This window comes from Rattus norvegicus, chromosome 1 (assembly GCF_021556685.1).
Source record: "Rattus norvegicus strain SHRSP/BbbUtx chromosome 1, alternate assembly SHRSP_T2T, whole genome shotgun sequence".
Classification (NCBI taxonomy): domain Eukaryota; kingdom Metazoa; phylum Chordata; class Mammalia; order Rodentia; family Muridae; genus Rattus; species Rattus norvegicus.
The window spans coordinates 150,651,307-150,669,913 of NC_141534.1; the positions used below are offsets into that span (position 1 = coordinate 150,651,307).

The 18,607-nt window shown below is 42.8% G+C and overlaps 1 protein-coding gene across 3 annotated transcripts in view; it reads right to left on the reverse strand.

Annotated features, from left to right (window-relative positions):
* The window catches only part of Abhd17c (abhydrolase domain containing 17C, depalmitoylase), a 59,055-nt gene extending 46,258 nt beyond the window's left edge, over nucleotides 1–12,797 (reverse strand). The window contains exons 1-2 of one of the 3 annotated variants that reach the window (XM_087569934.1): nucleotides 12,408–12,797; nucleotides 11,296–11,462 (exon numbers count right to left, since the gene is read on the reverse strand). In XM_087569934.1, coding sequence (XP_087426060.1) covers nucleotides 11,296–11,462; nucleotides 12,408–12,459 — 219 coding nt within the window. In that variant the 5' untranslated portion in view covers nucleotides 12,460–12,797. The remainder of the gene's footprint in view (nucleotides 1–11,295; nucleotides 11,463–12,407) is intronic. The other 2 variants (XM_087569940.1, XM_087569967.1) reach the window with 2 other exon arrangements.
* Between the last annotated feature and the right edge of the window lie 5,810 nt (nucleotides 12,798–18,607).

The following is an 18,607-nucleotide window of genomic DNA, read 5'->3' on the forward strand; positions in this document are numbered from 1 at the left end:
TCCCTGAAAGAATTCCAGGAAAACACAATCAAACAGTTGAAGGAATTAAAAATGGAAATAGAAGCAATCAAGAAAGAACACATGGAAACAACCCTGGATATAGAAAACCAAAAGAAGAGACAAGGAGCTGTAGATACAAGCCTCACCAACAGAATTCAAGAGATGGAAGAGAGAATCTCAGGAGCAGAAGATTCCATAGAAATCATTGACTCAACTGTCAAAGATAATGTAAAGCAGAAAAAGCTACTGGTCCAAAACATACAGGAAATCCAGGACTCAATGAGAAGATCAAACCTAAGGATAATAGGTATAGAAGAGAGTGAAGACTCCCAGCTCAAAGGACCAGTAAATATCTTCAACAAAATCATAGAAGAAAACTTCCCTAACCTAAAAAAAGAGATACCCATAGGCATACAAGATGCCTACAGAACTCCAAATAGATTGGACTAGAAAAGAAACACCTCCCGTCACATAATAGTCAAAACACCAAATGCACAAAATAAAGAAAGAATATTAAAAGCAGTAAGGGAAAAAGGTCAAGTAACATATAAAGGCAGACCTATCAGAATCACACCAGACTTCTCGCCAGAAACTATGAAGGCCAGAAGATCCTGGACTGATGTCATACAGACCCTAAGAGAACACAAATGCCAGCCCAGGTTACTGTATCCTGCAAAACTCTCAATTAACATAGATGGAGAAACCAAGATATTCCATGACAAAACCAAATTTACACAATATCTTTCTATAAATCCAGCACTACAAAGGATAATAAATGGTAAAGCCCAAACATAAGGAGGCAAGCTATACCCTAGAAGAAGCAAGAAACTAATCGTCTTGGCAACAAAACAAACAGAATGAAAGCACACAAACATAACCTCACATCCAAATATGATTATAACGGGAAGCAATAACCACTATTCCTTAATATCTCTCAACATCAATGGCCTCAACTCCCCAATAAAAAGAAATAGATTAACAAACTGGATACGCAACGAGGAACCTGCATTCTGCTGCCTACAGGAAACATACCTCAGAGACAAAGACAGACACTACCTCAGAGTGAAAGGCTGGAAAACAACTTTCCAAGCAAATGGTCAGAAGAAGCAAGCTGGAGTAGCCATTCTAATATCAAATAAAATCAATTTTCAACTAAAAGTCATCAAAAAAGATAAGGAAGGACACTACATGTTCATCAAAGGAAAAATCCACCAAGATGAACTCTCAATCCTAAATATCTATGCCCCAAATACAAGGGCACCTACATATGTAAAAGAAACCTTACTAAAGCTCAAAACACACATTGCACCTCACACAATAATAGTGGGAGATTTCAACACCCCACTCTCATCAATGGACAGATCATGGAAACAGAAATTAAACAGAGATGTAGACAGACTAAGAGAAGTCATGAGCCAAATGGACCTAATGGATATTTATAGAACATTCTATCCTAAAGCAAAAGGATATACCTTCTTCTCAGCTCCTCATGGTACTTTCTCCAAAATTGACCATATAATTGGTCAAAAAACGGGCCTCAACAGGTACAGAAAGATAGAAATAATCCCATGCGTGCTATCGGACCACCACGGCCTAAAACTGGTCTTCAATAACAATCAAGGAAGAATGTCCACATATACTTGGAAATTGAACAATGCTCTACTCAATGGTAACCTGGTCAAGGAAGAAATAAAGAAAGAAATTAAAAACTTTTTAGAATTAAATGAAAATGAAGGTACAACATACTCAAACTTATGGGACACAATGAAAGCTGTGCTAAGAGGAAAACTCATAGCGCTGAGCGCCTGCAGAAAGAAACAGGAAAGAGCATATGTCAGCAGCTTGACAGCACACCTAAAAGCTCTAGAACAAAAAGAAGCAAATACACCCAGGAGGAGTAGAAGGCAGGAAATAATCAAACTCAGAGCTGAAATCAACCAAGTAGAAACAAAAAGGACCATAGAAAGAATCAACAGAACCAAAAGTTGGTTCTTTGAGAAAATCAACAAGATAGATAAACCCTTAGCCAGACTAACGAGAGGACACAGAGAGTGCGTCCAAATTAACAAAATCAGAAATGAAAAGGGAGACATAACAACAGATTCAGAGGAAATTCAAAAAATCATCAGATCTTACTACAAAAACCTATATTCAACAAAACTTGAAAATCTTCAGGAAATGGACAATTTCCTAGACAGATACCAGGTATCGAAGTTAAATCAGGAACAGATAAACCAGTTAAACAACCCCATAACTCCTAAGGAAATAGAAGCAGTCATTAAAGGTCTCCCAACCAAAAAGAGCCCAGGTCCAGACGGGTTTAGTGCAGAATTCTATCAAACCTTCATAGAAGACCTCATACCAATATTATCCAAACTATTCCACAAAATTGAAACAGATGGATCACTACCGAATACCTTCTACGAAGCCACAATTACTCTTATACCTAAACCACACAAAGACACAACAAAGAAAGAGAACTTCAGACCAATTTCCCTTATGAATATCGACGCAAAAATACTCAAAATTCTGGCAAACCGAATCCAAGAGCACATCAAAACAATCATCCACCATGATCAAGTAGGCTTCATCCCAGGCATGCAGGGATGGTTTAATATACGGAAAACCATCAACGTGATCCATTATATAAACAAACTGAAAGAACAAAACCACATGATCATTTCATTAGATGCTGAGAAAGCATTTGACAAAATTCAACACCCCTTCATGATAAAAGTCCTGGAAAGAATAGGAATTCAAGGCCCATACCTGAACATGGTAAAAGCCATATACAGCAAACCAGTTGCTAACATTAAACTAAATGGAGAGAAACTTGAAGCAATCCCACTAAAATCAGGGACTAGACAAGGCTGCCCACTCTCTCCCTACTTATTCAATATAGTTCTTGAAGTTCTAGTCAGAGCAATCAGACAACAAAAGGATGTCAAGGGGATACAGATCGGAAAAGAAGAAGTCAAAATATCACTATTTGCAGAGGACATGATAGTATATTTAAGTGATCCCAAAAGTTCCACCAGAGAACTACTAAAGCTGATAAACAACTTCAGCAAAGTGGCTGGGTATAAAATTAACTCAAATAAATCAGTTGCCTTCCTCTATACAAAAGAGAAACAAGCCGAGAAAGAAATTAGGGAAACGACACCCTTCATAATAGACCCAAATAATATAAAGTACCTCGGTGTGACTTTAACCAAGCAAGTAAAAGATCTGTACAATAAGAACTTCAAGACACTGAAGAAAGAAATTGAAGAAGACCTCAGAAGATGGAAAGATCTCCCATGCTCATGGATTGGCAGGATTAATATAGTAAAAATGGCCATTTTACCAAAAGCAATCTACAGATTCAATGCAATCCCCATCAAAATACCAATCCAATTCTTCAAAGAGTTAGACAGAACAATTTGCAAATTCATCTGGAATAACAAAAAACCCAGGATAGCTAAAGCTATCCTCAACAATGAAAGGACTTCAGGGGGAATCACTATCCCTGAACTCAAGCAGTATTACAGAGCAATAGTGATAAAAACTGCATGGTATTGGTACAGAGACAGACAGATAGACGAATGGAATAGAATTGAAGACCCAGAAATGAACCCACACACCTATGGTCACTTGATTTTTGACAAAGGAGCCAAAACCATCCAATGGAAAAAAGATAGCATTTTCAGCAAATGGTGCTGGTTCAACTGGAGGTCAACATGTAGAAGAATGCAGATCGATCCATGCTCATCACCCTGTACACAGCTTAGGTCCAAGTGGATCAAGGACCTCCACATCAAAGCAGACACACTCAAACTAATAGAAGAAAAACTAGGGAAGCATCTGGAACACATGGGCACTGGAAAAAATTTCCTGAACAAAACACCAATGGCTTACGCTCTAAGATCAAGAATTGACAAATGGGATCTCATAAAACTGCAAAGCTTCTGTAAGGCAAAGGACACTGTGGTTAGGACAAAACGGCAACCAACAGATTGGGAAAAGATCTTTACCAATCCTACAACAGATAGAGGCCTTATATCCAAAATATACAAAGAACTCAAGAAGTTAGACCACAGGGAAACAAATAACCCTATTAAAAAATGGGGCTCAGAGCTAAACAAAGAATTCATAGCTGAGGAATGCCGAATGGCGGAGAAACACCTAAAGAAATGTTCAACATCTTTAGTCATAAGGGAAATGCAAATCAAAACAACCCTGAGATTTCACCTCACACCAGTGAGAATGGCTAAGATCAAAAACTCAGGTGACAGCAGATGCTGGCGAGGATGTGGAGAAAGAGGAACCCTCCTCCATTGTTGGTGGGATTGCAAACTGGTACAACCATTCTGGAAATCAGTCTGGAGGATCCTCAGAAAATTGGACATTGAACTGCCTGAGGATCCAGCTATACCTCTCTTGGGCATATACCCAAAAGATGCCCCAACATATAAAAAAGACATGTGCTCCACTATGTTCATTGCAGCCTTATTTATAATAGCCAGAAGCTGGAAAGAACCCAGATGCCCTTCAACAGAGGAATGGATACAGAAAATGTGGTACATCTACACAATGGAATATTACTCAGCTATCAAAAACAACGACTTTATGAAATTCGTAGGCAAATGGCTGGAACTGGAAAATATCATCCTGAGTGAGCTAACCCAAACACAGAAAGACATACATGGTATGCACTCACTGATAAGTGGCTATTAGCCCAAATGCTTGAATTACCCTACGTGCCTAGAACAAATGAAACTCAAGACAGATGATCAAAATGTGAATGGTTCACTCCTTCTTTAAAAGGGGAACAAGAATACCCTTGGCAGGGAAGAGAGAGGTAAAGATTAAAACAGAGACTGAAGGAACACCCATTCAGAGTCTGCCCCACATGTGGCCCAGGCATATACAGCCATCCAATTAGACAAGATGGATGAAGCAAAGAAGTGCAGACCGACAGGAGCCGGATGTAGATCGCTCCTGAGAGACACAGCCAGAATACAGCAAATACAGAGGCGAATACCAGCAGCAAACCACTGAACTGAGAATAGGACCCCCGTTGAAGGAATCAGAGAAAGAACTGGAAGAGCTTGAAGGGGCTCGAGACCCCATAGGTACAACAATGCCAAGCAAGCAGAGCTTCCAGGGACTAAGCCACTACTTAAAGACTATACATGGACTGACCCTGGACTCTGACCTCATAGGTAGCAATGAATATCCTAGTAAGAGCACCAGTGGAAGGGGAAGCCCTGGGTCCTGCTAAGACTGAACCCCCAGTGAACTAGACTGTTGGGGGGAGGGGGACAATGGGGGGAGGGTGGGGAGGGGAACACCGATAAGAAAGGGGAGGGGGGAGGGGGATGTTTGCCCGGAAACTGGGAAAGGGAATAACACTCGAAATGTATATAAGAAATACTCAAGTTAATAATAATAAAAAAAAATAAAACAAACAAATAAATCTTTAAAAAAGAAAAGAAAACCTTACTCCTCTGTCAGGATGGAATCAGATACATTGTCGAGTTTTTCTTCTTACTGACACCAGATACTGTGTGAAGTCAGGGACTAGGAAACATATCTGTTTTGTCCATCATTGATCTCCCTATGGCAAGCATAAAGGGTTTGAAAATGTGAGTTAAGTTGCTAATGAATGAATAATTTGGTGAATCCCTCTATAGAGCAAATCTGTCCCTCCCTGTGTGGGCAATGTTAATGCAATGTGACCTTAAGGAAGATGAAAGCAGCCCACACAATTGATGGGCAGTGTCCATGCACTCTGTGGCTTAGCTGTGCAGCCACCCCACCTTTCTTGAAGGAAAAGCCCAGATTTTGTTCTCAGTAACAAGGCTTATAATGAAGACAGTCACCCAGCCTCCCTTGATACAAGCAAGACCACATGACATGATTCTGCCCAGTAGTAGAAAACATTCTGAGGAGCTTCCAGAAAAAAAAATGTGTTCTTTCTTTTCAGAACTGGTGAGAGACTGAGGAGACAGATTTCCCTACTAGACAGACAGAGAAGGGCCAAAACTAGGTAATAAAGATGGTGAGCTTTTAAGGCAGCTGTCTTCTTCCTCATCTTCCTCACCTGGTAGCTTAAAGGTCTTATAAACCTTCTTCCAGCTAGAAGGCCCACTACTGCTGGACTGACCCAACAAGTTTTAGACTTGATCAGGATTTGTTTTACAAGAGTTGCGGGTTAATCAACTATCCTATCTTTCTTCAAACTGACCAACCCTAAATCCAGGGAGAAAAATTCCTTGGAGACTTTTAAAAACCCAGCTCTTTAGAAGAGAGTAGATGTTTCAACTTTCCAAGTCCCCTCCACCCCCCACCCTGATTTGTAGAGATTCTTTCTGTGTCTGCTTCCTCAACCCCACCACTCAACCCCACCAAGCACCTTCTTCAACTGTTGATTCTGTCAGCTCCTGTATGCTGTGTTCTAGATTTCTCCATTGCTACCTGTCTCAATAGAGATATTTTCTTAGCTTGTAATCGTTTATCTGTCAGAGAAAATGAACCCAATCAAGACTCCTAGACTGCCTCATTGCTGTTTGAACCCAGGACCTTCTATACACTACTCTCCGTGGCAGAATCACTAAGCCACATCCCCAGCCCACAGCCAGACTGAGCATCCCTTTCTTGTTCACCTGAGTGGCAGGCTTTGTTTCTAGAACTACAGCCACCAAGAGATGGAATTTCACACTGAAATATGGTAGTGTAAAAGGAAACCCACCAGAAATGACTGCTCAAATACAGTTTTTAATAGCCAATTGAATGTCTTTATTCCACTGGCTGGGACTATGCTTGGGTATTTGGGAAACCAAGTGTAGCTTTGACCATTTAGAGCAAAGGCTTTTAAAGTTAAAAGTCACATTACTTCACAGCTGCAGGGGGAGGTTTTTCCACAAGCAAGCAGTTTAACAGAAGCTAAGTTAGCTGAGAAATCTTAACCTTGGGTTCCTGGAATAGAGTTGAGTAATTTGCCATGGGATTCTCCATTAAGGAAATTAAGTTAAACCTGAAATGGCCTTACCAAGAATATAAGATGACAGAGCCTCTGCACTCTCTCGTCCAGTCTCAGTCTCAAGTTCTATGGGCATGAGCCAAATTGTTTGTCTTTTTCTAGGAGGACACAGCTGGTCCTGAGGACCAGTAGCATAATGAGTTTACACTCTGTTTGATGTAGTTGACCATGCAGTTGAGAATCCAGGGTCCTACTCTTAGCCTGATCAGAATTTGACTCAATGGTGCCACTAATATTTAAAGTATGATGGTCAGCCATGAGGACCAGGCAAACAGAGACTAATACTGTTGAGAATAAGCAAAAGAAACTTGTTCTAAGTACTACCACTTCATTTCCAGACTCCATTGAATCATAGAGAGAAACCGAATTCAAAGTCCCAGGCTCTAAGAGAAGCTGGGGACTTCCCTACAGCTGAACAGCTTCTGTTGTAAACAGCTGTCTGAGTCCTGACATCTCAGCGATAACATGTAAGGGAACAGTTGTTTGAGTCCAGCCATCTCAAGAACAAATTCTTCATCTTGCTGACAGGGTCAAACAAGTTCATGTTCCTGGGCACAAACACCTATTCCACTTCTCCAAATGTTTTCTTAATTGTCTATTAACTGGTAAAGAATATAGAAAGTGCTGTTATCTAAACCAAGGTGGGTAAGCTATAAAATATAACCAATTTCCTGTTATGCCTTAATAGACTACATGCAACTTCCCCACTCTGTTGTTCCCTTATCATTCAAAAATTCTCAGAGTCCAGGAGAGGACCTGGCTGCAAAAGTTAAATTAAGGATGTTGAAACCTGATTTCCCAACTGTCATCTCTCTCCTCGACCCATACTGTTCTACCCCTGGAAGGAGGTACAAGACAGCAGAGATCCATCTGAAAGGCAGAGCTTCCCGTCCTTGCTTTTTCTGAACTTCCATGTCCAGGTGTGACGCTGATGTGTGTAACATGGGTTGGTAAACTCCGGTCACTCTTATCTTTAAGGGGTCTGAGATCCAAGCAACCACCCCTCAGTTGTCATCCTCATTGGCCTTTTTTCAAGGGATGAAACCAGCTACTTTGACAGCAGTTGGGGTGTTGAGGATGTCTGGGTAGGTTTCAGGGTCCAGACAGGGATCCTCTTTATCTAAACCAGTTCCTGGCTGGAACCGGTGGGTAGGTTCAGAGGCGGGAGATGGCAGGAATCCCTTCAATGGCCTATTGAGCTTTCTGCAAAGTCTGCAATGACTTGAGAAAGGAGTGGTTAGACATTTTTGCCTGGTGAATTTTCTGAGAATTTGGGGAAGACTAGGATGTTCTGATGGTTTGAATAAGAATGCCCCCCAGGGTCATATCTTAAATGTTTACTCATCAGAGGGTTGCACTACTCAGAAGGATTAGAAGATTGATGGCCTTGTTGGAGGAAGTATGTCACTGGGGGTGGGCTTTGAGGTTTCAGAAACCCAAGCCAGTCCCGGTGGCTTACTGTCTTCCTGCTGCCTGTGGATCCGGACATAGAGCTCTCAAATTCTCCAGCACCATATCTGTTTGCATGCTACCATGTTCTCCACCATGATGATACTGGACTAAACCTCTGAAAATGTAAGCAAGCTCCAATTAAATGCTTCCCTTTATAAGAGTTGCTATAGTTGTGGTGTCTTTTCTCACCGATAGAACACGGACCAAGATAGTGATGCTGTCCCAAACACAATTTCAAAAGAAGGAACCTCCTCCTGGTAAGGAGTGCATTGGGCCCTGAGAAGAGCAAAGGGAAGAGGTTGACCCATTTTTTTCAAGTTTCCAGGATCAAGTTGGTCATAATTTCTTTAAAGAGATCTATTCATCCTTTCTACCTGACCTGAGCTCTGTGACCTATGTGCACAGTGTAATTTCTAATTAATATTTAATACTTTTGGCAAATTTTGAAACACTTTGGCTGTGAAGGCCAGGCCATTGTTGTACCCCAGAGCTAGGGGCAGCTCAAACCTAGAAATTATTTCCTAAAGAAGTTTCTTAGTAACTATTGGTGTGGTCCCTTTTTGGGTGGGGTAGGCCTCCACTCATCCTGAGGAGATGTCTACAAATACCAGAAAATATTTATAGCCAAGACCATTAGGTCATATTTCAGTAAAGTCCAACTCTGGATGTTCCCCAGGCTCATTTCCCAAAGCCCAGATCTCTTGTGGGATCTTCCTTCCCCCTTTGGGGTTCACCTGAACCCAGGTAGCACATTCTAAAAGTGGTGTCATTAATCAGGCTTCCCAAATTTTGAGTGTAATACCTGAGGAGTTTGGCAGTTCTGTGGTCCCTGTGCTTTGGTGGAGATCTGTAACCAGTTGACTTCCCTAGACTCCCAGAAAGGTTGGTCTACATCTGGCAACCTTTACCATCCTTGCTTATCTTGTTTGGCCAGTTCTTGTTTCTCACAGTCAAGCACCACCCTCCATCCCCAACCACACCTCAGTCTACTCCAGGTGGTCCAATAAACTAAACTCCAGCAGAACTCCCAAGACTTGGAGAGGCTCCATTGGTTCTGGGGCCATTTCTCTGGTTACCAGGTCAGCCTCTCTTTTGCCGTGGCTTCTGGGGAATCACCCCTTTGGTGTCCTCTGCATTGGACAATGGCCACCCTTTTGGGTAACCAGATAGCTTCCAATAGAATCAAGATGTCTATTTTTTATTTCTTTTCCTGCTGAAGTTAGCAATCTTCTTTCCCTATATTGAGCCCATGGACCATTGTGAAAGTGTATCAGCTATCTGTATATGGTGGTAGCCAGTCTTTCTCCCACCACATCTTCATCTGGAGGCTGCTAGCAGAATACTGGGTTCCAGGAAGCTAGAACGAGGGTCTTAAAGCCCATGCCCACAGTCACACACCTACTCCAACAAGGCCACACCTTCTAATAGTGCCACTCTCTGGGCCAGATGAAGATGTGGAATTCTCAGCTCCTCCTGCACCATGCCTGCCTGGATGCTACCATACTCCCACCTTGATAGTAATGGACTAATCCTCTGAACCTGTAGGCCAGCTCTAATTAAATGTTGTCCTTATAAGAGTTGCCTTGGTCATGGTATCTGTTCACAGCAGTAAAACCCTAACTAAGTCAATCCTGAAGCAGGGCTTGGTGTCAGGTCACTTGAAAATTAGTCATCCCTCTCTCAGGTGCTCTCTTTAAGAGGACTTCAACAGAATGTGGGGCTGTCAGGAACATTTCATGCTGTAAAGTTAATTAGTTTCTTGCACCAGTAGGGCAGTGGCAGCTGTGGCCTTTATACATGCTGGCCATCCAGCTGCAAGCAGATCAAGACGCTTGAACAGATTGCCATAGGTCTTTTCCAGGGACCCAGGATTTGCATAAAGAACCTCTGGGCAATGCCTCTGGCCCCATCTACATACAAGTGGAATGGTTTAGTAATAATGGTTTAGCCCTGAGAGGGCCAGGGCTAGGGTAGACACCAGGACACGTTTCAAAGCCTGAAGGCCCTCTGCTCAGTTTCAGTCCATCTCAAAGTGTATGTATCTCCAGGGCTGGCATAGAGGGTCTTGGCTGTATCAACAAAATCCACCATCTATACCTGGCAGCATCCAACCTCCTTTAGAAATTCATGTGCTTGGTTTTTAATGGGGGAAAGGGATTACACAGTAACTGAAACATGGCTGTTATGTATCCACATGTCCATGCATCTGTTTTCCTTCCTCTAGGTTGTAGCATAGGTATATGAACAGAGGGATACACATCTGAGCCTTCTTGGCTGAGACTCAGTATCCCAGGGCTTCAAGGTCCTCTAAAAGGACTTCTATTGCCTGTCCATGTTCTTCCTCAGTGGTTGGAGCTATGAGGAGGCCATCTACACACTGGAACAGGGTACTTTGTGAATCTTTTTGTCTAAATTCCATTAGATCTACACTCTGCTCTATGAAAAATTGCTGGTGAGTCCCTGAACCCCTTCTCCTGCTTTGTTTCCCCCATGTCTTCTCATATTTGTTTTCCCCAACGGCAGCAATCACCCCCACAGAAGTTTCTTTCCCTTTCTGTCTTTGGCTGAATCTTGGCTGTTGTAAACTTGCTGAACAAATTTCCAAAAGTGGAGACACAGTCATCCCTTCAAATCTCTGGATCAGCAATTAGCAGCCTGCTGGGTTTTGGGGGACGTCTGGGTGTATGGCAGTGAGTATCTGATACTTCTCTCAGAGCTTTTCCAGAGACTGAGCAAATGATTCATCAGGTCCTCAAGTAACCTGACCTACCACTTTTACTCTACCCAGTAATGGGGTGGGGTTCCTAATGCCCTCTTACCTTAAAACAATTTCTCATAGGTTGAAAGGGCCTGCAGCATATCCAAAAATGGAGGAGTTTGGATCTTCCGATTATCCAAGGCATTGGTAGAGAAGGAGACAAACTATGACCAGGAAAGAAGTTTAACTTCTGTTGTGGTTGTGTAGCTTGGTATTCCTGTGGGACTCCTAACAGTGGGAGTGGAGGGGAAGTGGGTCAGGGAACTGGAAGACATGGAAGAGAGAGAGACTGCACTTGGGATGTAATGTACAAAAGAATCGTTTTAAAATGTTGAACTTCCACTCCCCTGCCCTCACAGAACTATCTGGGGAATCACTTTCTCCTTCTCTGGTCCAACACAGATGCTTAGAGAAAGAGGGAGAAGGATCGGTGCAGGTGCTGCCTAGGGGACCTATTTCTAGCTCCTGCATGCACTCTGAGGTGTCCCCATTTCCACACAGAGAGCAGGATCAGGGCCCCAGAGCGGGAGTCAGAAGGGAAGGGAGGAGTTCGATGTCATCCTGTAGAACTGAGAGAATAGACAGAGGTTTTGATTTTTTCTTTGAGTAACAAGAGCAGGCTAAAAGGATTCAGGCCCCCAACAAGATGGCACAGGTCTTAAGCCAAGGGAGGAAGGGGTGTGTGGCTGGGCAGCCATCAGCATTGCCATGAGTATCCAGTAACCAAGGTGCATCTTTAGTTGCTACTGGAAGGAGGGCTACCACAGCAAGGCTAGGCAACCCTGTATGTATGGCCTGTGAGCCTGTAGGAAATCAAGAAACCATGTACTGCCTCAGAGGCATTGATGGTTGCTGTCTAGGATAGCCCATCTATGCCTCTTGCAGCTTAGATCTGTTTTTCCAAACAACAGAATTACAAGACAGACAGACAGACAGACAGACAGACAGACACACACACACACACACACACACACACACACACACACGGAGAAAATAGTCATGCAGAGAGACATGTAATAAAGGCAACTGGGGTGACCAGCACACATTCATGCACTTCATACACCTGAACAGATAAGGGAAGTCCAGTGACATCTCACTCTGATCCTGGACACAGAATCTGTAGCTGTGTCAGACAGACCTAACCAGATGTCGCCTCTTGCGGACTGAACTTACCTACAAGATGTTCAGAGCAGATGACTTTTGATTTCTCTTTTGGGGACTGCATCGCCTCTGGAGCACTCTCAGCAGTGACAGTTGCACAGGATTTTTCCAGCTCCCTGGAACCTCTCGGAGTGCTCACCCTCTAGGAGTCCTCTCCAGCTTGTACTCTCTTCCCCATTCCTGGCAGTCCCAAGTCCTGTGTCAGAGTCCAGTCTCTGTCTGGGGATCTCACTGGGGCTTCCAAAATGTTACAAGGAATCCACCAGAGATGACCACTCAGCACAGTTTATAGCCAATTGAAAGTATTTATGCCAACTGATTGGGACTATACTCAGGTATTTAAGAGCCCAGTGTAGCACCAAACATCTAACCACATCCTGGTACCTTGCTCTGCAGCTGCACAGGGGAGGATCTGCACAAGCAGACAGGTTAAAAGAAGCTAAGATATCTAGGGTATGTTGACTTTGGGTTCATAGAAAAGAGGTGGGATTCTCTATCAAGGAGAACAACGTCTACTTAAACCTGAAATGATCTCAATAAGAATACAAGGTGGAGGAACCTCTGTACGATCTTACCTTGTCACACAGTAGCTGAGAGAGATAAAGTTTAACTCCCCTTCTCTCTCTCTCTCTCTCTCTCTCTCTCTCTCTCTCTCTCTCTCTCTCTCTCTCTCTGTGTGTGTGTGTGTGTGTGTGTGTGTGTGTGTGTGTGTGTTCACTCTGGACGTCAGGAGTTGGCTTTCTGTTTTGTCTTTTCCAGGATGAAACTCAGGCTTGGTCCAAGGGCCCTTGCGTGCTGAGACGTCTTACTGGCCCCAAGGTTCACATTCTAATGGTGTTGTTGAATTAACTTCCAACTTTGGCCTTCCTTACACAACAAAATTGGAAGGCTTTGGATTGTATCTTGATGTTGTGTTTGCTTTGTTACCTGTGCCTCACAGCAGCATTAACTCGCATACAACTCATAACATACTCGTAACAACAGATTGTACACTGCTCTTAAGTGGTTTTCAATACAGACAAAACGAGCATTGTATTGATCAGTTGTGGGATAATTAGGGCTAAATTCTACTTTTTCCTGAATAGAAAAAAATGTAAGTATAATTAATAATGGAGTAGACTTTTAAGGATGAATCTGTTTAATACATCTAATGGGAAGAACACAATATCTTTCTACAAATCCAGCCCTACAAAGGATAATAGATGGAAAGCTCCAACACAAGGAGAGAAACTACACCTTATAGAAAGCAAGAATATAATTTTCTTGCAATGAAACCAAAAGAGAGACAAACAAACATAATTCCACCTCTAACAATGAAAATAACAGGAAGCGACAATTGACATTTCTCAAACAGGGCATAGGATACCTTGAGAAGACTGCCAGGGTTCTGTGTTGGCAGTAACTTAAGGGAGGACCTTCCGTTTATTGGAAAGTTTTTGGAGGCAAAGCCCCTTTCCTCTTTACCTTTTTTATGACCTTTTAAAATTCTGAGGCCTTTTATTCAATGTTTTGTAAATGAGGTCACTGGAACCCAGAACAGGGGGAAGTAGTATGGGTGGTGGAGGGGAGCTCTCTGAGCTACAGAACGATGAGAAAGCACCTTGGAGATAAGAATCGAAAGAAACAAAGCATAGGGGCCCGAATCTTCCCACAAGTGAGGTCATTTCACAGATGAGTACACCCTCCCACTGCCCTTTCTAAGGAGTCTTCACAAGGGGCCCAGTGCCTCGAAAATAGATCACAGGATTTGGAGTTGCTTATCTACTTGAAGATGGGGCCTCTGTCCCCCTTGTTTCCCCTGTGACATCAGAAGGGCCAAGTATCATGTCCTAATCACAATGTGGGAACTCAAAGCACATCTGTCAATTAATTGGAATTAAATTTCTGGTAATTTCTAGTCACCTTGTTTTCTAATTTGTAAAAATATACCGTCATGGTTGGATTGTGCTTGACTAAGTAATGAGTAAATTTGTACTTAGTAGTAACAGAGAGGGATAATTTGTGTCTGCAGAGCTTGCAAATGTAACTTCACAGTAGAATGAATACTCAATTTTAAGGTCTTCCCTCCACACAGAATTTTCGATAGTAGAACATTAAAACAACTGTATAATGCCTGATGAGTAGTGTTGTTTCAGGGAATTTACACTAATAAATATTAAACAAATACTTATGCCTGATTGTGGTAGCACATGCCTCTTATCCCAGCACGGGAGAAAGAGAGAGAGAGAGAGAGAGAGAGAGAGAGAGAGAGAGAGAGAGAGAGAGAGAGAGAGAACAGTAATGGTAGAGAAAAAAATACCACTCCAGCAATGGAAAAAGCATTTCTCAGAGAGAAGTTGGTGTTTCAAACCTGTGAGAACAGAGTAACTTACTCAGCTAATTATATTTTAAAATTTCTTAGTACAGATGGATCCAAAGTTTAAAGCAGTGCATGCGTGCGTGGGTGCATGCGTGTGTGCGTGCGTGCGTGCGTGTATTCATGTGGGGTCTGGTACAGATGCAAGTTTAGATATATGTGTATAGGGAGACCAGAGGTCAATGTCTAAGTGTCTTTATTTGTCTCCACCTTAATTTTTTTAGTCTCTAGTTTACTGATTGGCTACACTGTTTGGTGAGGTCAGCTCTTTTAAGTCCTGGAGGAAGATCCAATGTCAGGTTCTCATTCTTGAATATCAAGCCTTTTATCAATTGCATCATCAGCCTTGATTAAAGCATTTTTTATTTATGAAACCAAAATCAACTAGAAAAAATGTAGACAAAAATAATTGATACTTTTTTAATAAGTATATTTATGGAGATGTATGCAGGTGGGACCTTGGCCCTGAAGAAGAGTTGATTAAGCAAACTATACACAGGTGTCTGCGATCTCCCAGCAGGTCTTTGCCCTCCTAAGAGAGAGGCTCCCTTGGGCCTACTCCATATTACAGCCAGAGTCCTCCCAGAATGCATTGCAACCAGTACTAGGGAAAATTAGCAGCCTCCTTAGCACCAGTGAATTCATGGAACCAGAGGACAATCTGTCCTCTATATTTTCCATCCAAAGGTGAGGGAATGAGGGACCTCTTTGTCCTGAGGCTCTGTCTCCCCTCTATCTTCTACCTGAAGGGCAGGGTATGAGGGACCCCCTTGTCCTGGGGATCTGTCTAACCCTTCTGGCAGCTGTGAAGATCGTACTCTGTTTGCCCAATCTTTTGGACTAGGATATGCACTAAGTCACATACACCTACCTGAGTCTCCTCTGCTGTAAGTCAGTAATCGCCCACATTGTTAGAATGCCCTACTTATGCCCAGGCACCAGCCCTTGTCTGGAATCCAGTAGGTTTTCATTTCCTGGTTCCCTCAGGCAACTTGTAGAATCAGAAGACAACTTCCTCCACCAGAAAAAAACAAGAGACAGAAGGATTCTAGGCAAGTATTAGTTATAATCTGATTATTCATTGTTTTGGTTGGATTTCTTTTGTAATATACTACTTTGTTTGTTTGTTTGTTTGTTTTTGAGATTGGGTTTTTCTACCTTGTCCTAGTTGTTCTAGAACTCACTATGTAGATCAGACTGGCCTTGAACTCACAGAACTCCATTTGCCCCTGCCTTTTGAGTGCTAGGATTAAAGTCGTGTACTGCCATACCCAACAACATGCTATTAAAAACAAAAACAAAATCTACATGTCTGGGGGCTGTAAATGCACAGGAGCCAAAGACCTTTAAAGGCCAGAAGTGTTAGATCTCCTGGTGTTGGGGTTACGAGCAACTGAGAGCCGCCTGACATGAGCAGCAGCTAACATGGGTGCTGGGAACCTACCTCCTCGACAATGGCAGTATGGTGTCTAAACTGCTATACCATGTCTCCAGCACTTGACATTCTTTTGAGCACAATACTAAGAGCAGAAACCACAAAGGAAAAAGTGGATGCCTTGGTGGCATACCTTTTCAATTGTCTGATACTGAAATATTTTCAGATGAAATGATAAGATGTTGAAGATTAACTGCCAAAAAGGAGTCACAGAAGGAAGATGATGGGTGTGACAAAGACTGCTCATCTGTGAGCTGTAACTGTCAAGTCTGGGTAATGAGCTGATGGGTACGGGGGATTTTATCTACACTATGCTATTTCTGTAAGTGTTTGAAGGCATTTTTTATAATAAAAAGTATGTTTTTTAAGTCCAGTATTTTCACAAACTGGGCACATCACTTATTATGAACTTCTTAAAACGCCAGGGTGAGGAGGCTAGGCAGACTGCTCAGTGAGTAGATAGCTTGCCATGCAAGCTTGAAGATCTGAGTTTGGATCCTTGGCACCCATCAAAGGAGCCAGAAGTGGTGGTATGTTCTGTAACCACAGCATGGGGTGGGCAGAGACAGGCAGATGGGGGTAGGGGGCTTGCTAGTTAGCCTGCCTAGATGGAATAGCGAGCTCCAGGTTCAGTAAGAGACCTTGTCTCCAAAGAGAAGGTAGAAGGAGATAGAAGAAAATAATCCGTACCAATCTTTGGCACCTCCACAAATACCACACACACACACACACACACACACACACACACCCCTCTTTACTCAATGGGGAGAAAATAGGCTGATTGAAGGCACTTTATTTTAAAAAGTACAAAATAGCCTGGTACTCAGGAGACCAAGGAGAGGATTCAGGGGTTGCCCTAAGTTTGAGGCCAACTTGGGCTCCATAGCAAATTTTAGTCCCACTTGGGCTCCATAGTGAAGTCATGTTGGTCTGCAGAAAAAGTCCCAAGACAACCAGGGCTTCACAGAGAAACCTTGTTCAAAGCCAGTGTGGGCTACAGAGCAAGGCCCTGGCTTACAAGCCAATCAGTAATGTTCTTCTGCCAGGGAAACAGCAAGACCAAGAAGAGAGCTTTCTCAGGGTAAGGTCTATCTCCTGCAGGCTGATACTCTAACTCTTCGATTTTCTCACATACAGGAAATTCAACTGCGTAACTCCTGGTAGTGGGGGACTGTGTTCATGTTCTCTCTGTAAAGAGAAGGAAAAGCAAACCTAACAACGGTCCAAAGAAAAAGTACTTTTCTATTAGCACAAGAACAAAACATAGGTTACCAAGACCTATGTAGTAATGTCTGCAGAAACTACAAATGACCAAGAAGGGCAGTCAGGATGATACAGTGGGCAAAGGGAATTGTCTTGTGGCCAAGTCCAACAACCTGCTTTCCATCTCTGGGTTCCATGTGGTGAAGGGGGATGAGAACACCAACTCTCCAGAGTTGTTCTCTGACCTTCATGTGTGCACCATGGTACATGAACACTCACACCCACCCACATGAAATAAATAAAATACAATCGTTAAAAATCCTTTAAAAACTAAACAAGACAGCCCATGGCCCTCCCTCAAAGGCCTCTGTCTCTTTGTTTTTCTATCTCTATTTCTGTGCCTATCTCTTTCTTGTGTGTGTCTGTTATCTGTGTATTCTACCAGTATTATATATTCTATTAGTAAAGAAAATGTGAGCAGGGTGGGATCATTCAATTCTCTGAGGATCTGAATAGAACAAAAATATAGAAAGACAAAGCCCCTCCCACAGGAAACCTCACCCCATAAACCTCTCCTAGCCCCAGACTTTGGCCCCAGACTGGGTTCAGACCTCTGGACTGAATGACATCACTGGCTATCAGCCAGCAGGTCATGGGATGTCTCAGCTGAGCCCTACAGTCCATTTCCACTCATCTACCTCACATCATATGACCTGTTGTCTGATTCTCTGAAGAACCTGAGCATGCACTTTAGTGTTCTGGGAGGGACAGCTTTGCAACTGGTCTTTTCCCTCCCTCTCCTTCCCTCTCTGATGATGACATCCTTAATTAAAGGCCTGACCTCAGAGTTCTCTGCTGCCTCATTTCTCCGGTGTTTCTACTTCTGCCTTCCTGAACTACTCACCTGTGGACATCTTCCTTGTGTCTTGCAGCTACATGACATACTGTGGTCTTCAGGAGGGGCATCCCTTCCCCTGGCCACAGCATCTTATTCTTCCACAGACATGCTTCTACAGGCCTTTGTCTAGTTCATTCTTCCTGACCTTGGTTTTCAGTGAATAATGATATGGATGCTGTCATTGGCCCCTGGATATATGACCTGCTTCACCCTCATTCTTGTATTTCTGCAGTGTGTGTTCTTATAGTTTCTGGGATCCCATTTCATTATCTATACAAGCCCTATTCTCATGGATAAGCCTCATACAGATTTACTTCCGT